This window comes from Poromitra crassiceps, assembly GCF_964638095.1.
Source record: "Poromitra crassiceps genome assembly, chromosome: 30".
In the NCBI taxonomy this organism is placed as follows: domain Eukaryota; kingdom Metazoa; phylum Chordata; class Actinopteri; order Beryciformes; family Melamphaidae; genus Poromitra; species Poromitra crassiceps.
In genome coordinates, this window is record NC_139652.1 from 14,717,861 (window position 1) to 14,719,199 (window position 1,339).

At 41.7% G+C, this 1,339-nt stretch overlaps 1 protein-coding gene across 2 annotated transcripts in view; it reads right to left on the reverse strand.

Moving 5' to 3' along the window:
* The window catches only part of fbln1 (fibulin 1), a 53,212-nt gene extending 51,873 nt beyond the window's left edge, over positions 1 to 1,339 (reverse strand). For both annotated transcript variants that reach the window (XM_083663059.1, XM_083663060.1), the window contains exon 1: positions 1,146 to 1,339. In XM_083663059.1, the coding sequence (XP_083519185.1) occupies positions 1,146 to 1,203 (58 nt within the window). In that variant the 5' untranslated portion in view covers positions 1,204 to 1,339. The remainder of the gene's footprint in view (positions 1 to 1,145) is intronic.

Sequence of the window (1,339 nt, forward strand, 5' to 3'; positions counted from 1 at the left end):
CTAGGATGTGCAATTTCATTTTGACACTCTTCCTGAGACCTGGCATCTGCATCTATCACTTGTGAAGTTGAATTTGTCCCACCTATTATTTATAGCTTATATTTCACTGGGAAATGTAGAGAAAATAGAGCCCAAACAGATACAGATAGGTGCACACATTTTACTGTTTGATATGCCCCAAAATGTCCTTCCTAAGGAACCCCATGTGAGAAGATTTTAGCTGTTAGAAATTACTTTATGCAGCATCACGTAACTGTCTACAGTCAGTGTGTGGAGGTAACAGTGGAGAAACCTATAGGACTAATTAATCATCCTGTCCGAGTAAAATAATTGATTGACTGCTTATTGATTGATTGTTGATCATTGTAGACTCTGTTTAATTATGATCTAACTGACATGCATGGCTCACATCTGAGGCACTCAATCTGAGATTTCTCTTCTGCTGGGAAGCAGTTTGTTATGTCGAAAAAGGCAACCCCACCTGGAGAGGAGGGGATAACGTAGTATTTTGTCTTCCTGGCGTATAGAAGGTTTTGTTTTGTTTTGTTGTGAAGATCAGCGTCTTATTTTGTCTCCATGGGAAACATCCCATGGAATTATTGTACTAGTCACCAGTCATCTGAGGGAGGGGGCTGGGCTGACTATATCTGACATGTAATGTTTATCTTCTGGGCACAATGACTTTGCTATTGTGACACTCTGCAGAGTCCTGATGATTGAAATAAACAAAACCTTATTCATTACAAACGAGCAACTAATTTATTGGTGGATCAACAAGGCATTTCATTTATTTTTCCACAACAATCCCACAGTCCATTTGTTGTGCCGACTAAAAAAGAAATACTGGAGACCACCTGGAACCCCGCCAACGAGCCCTGGTGGTCCCCGAACCAAACTTTGCGAACCACTGCGTATCAGTCTACCACAACCACAGTATGGCAAATGCACCTCCTTCTTGGTGCTCAGACAGTCATAGCTTTAACACTTTGTTTTTCTTATTATTAAAAACCTTGACAAAAAAGATATTATCCCGCAAAATATAAGTCTCCCATTTAAATGTCGACCAAATCGATTATTTGGCTCGGTTTGGCCTATCTCAAGTGGAGGCATAGCCTACTACTGTAGTCTCTAGAAAGGTAACTTACCTTGGCCATGGAGAACTGCGAACAGAGAGCAGAGGAGCACTATCCAGCAGGGACCCATTGAATGAGAAGAGACTCAACCACAAACAAACAGGGGAAAAAACGGAGATGGCTGCTGCAGATGATTCTGCACAAGATGTGGATAAACAGTTAGACTTTCTGTCCAAACGAGACTGAGTCCGCGGGAAAGCAGTGGC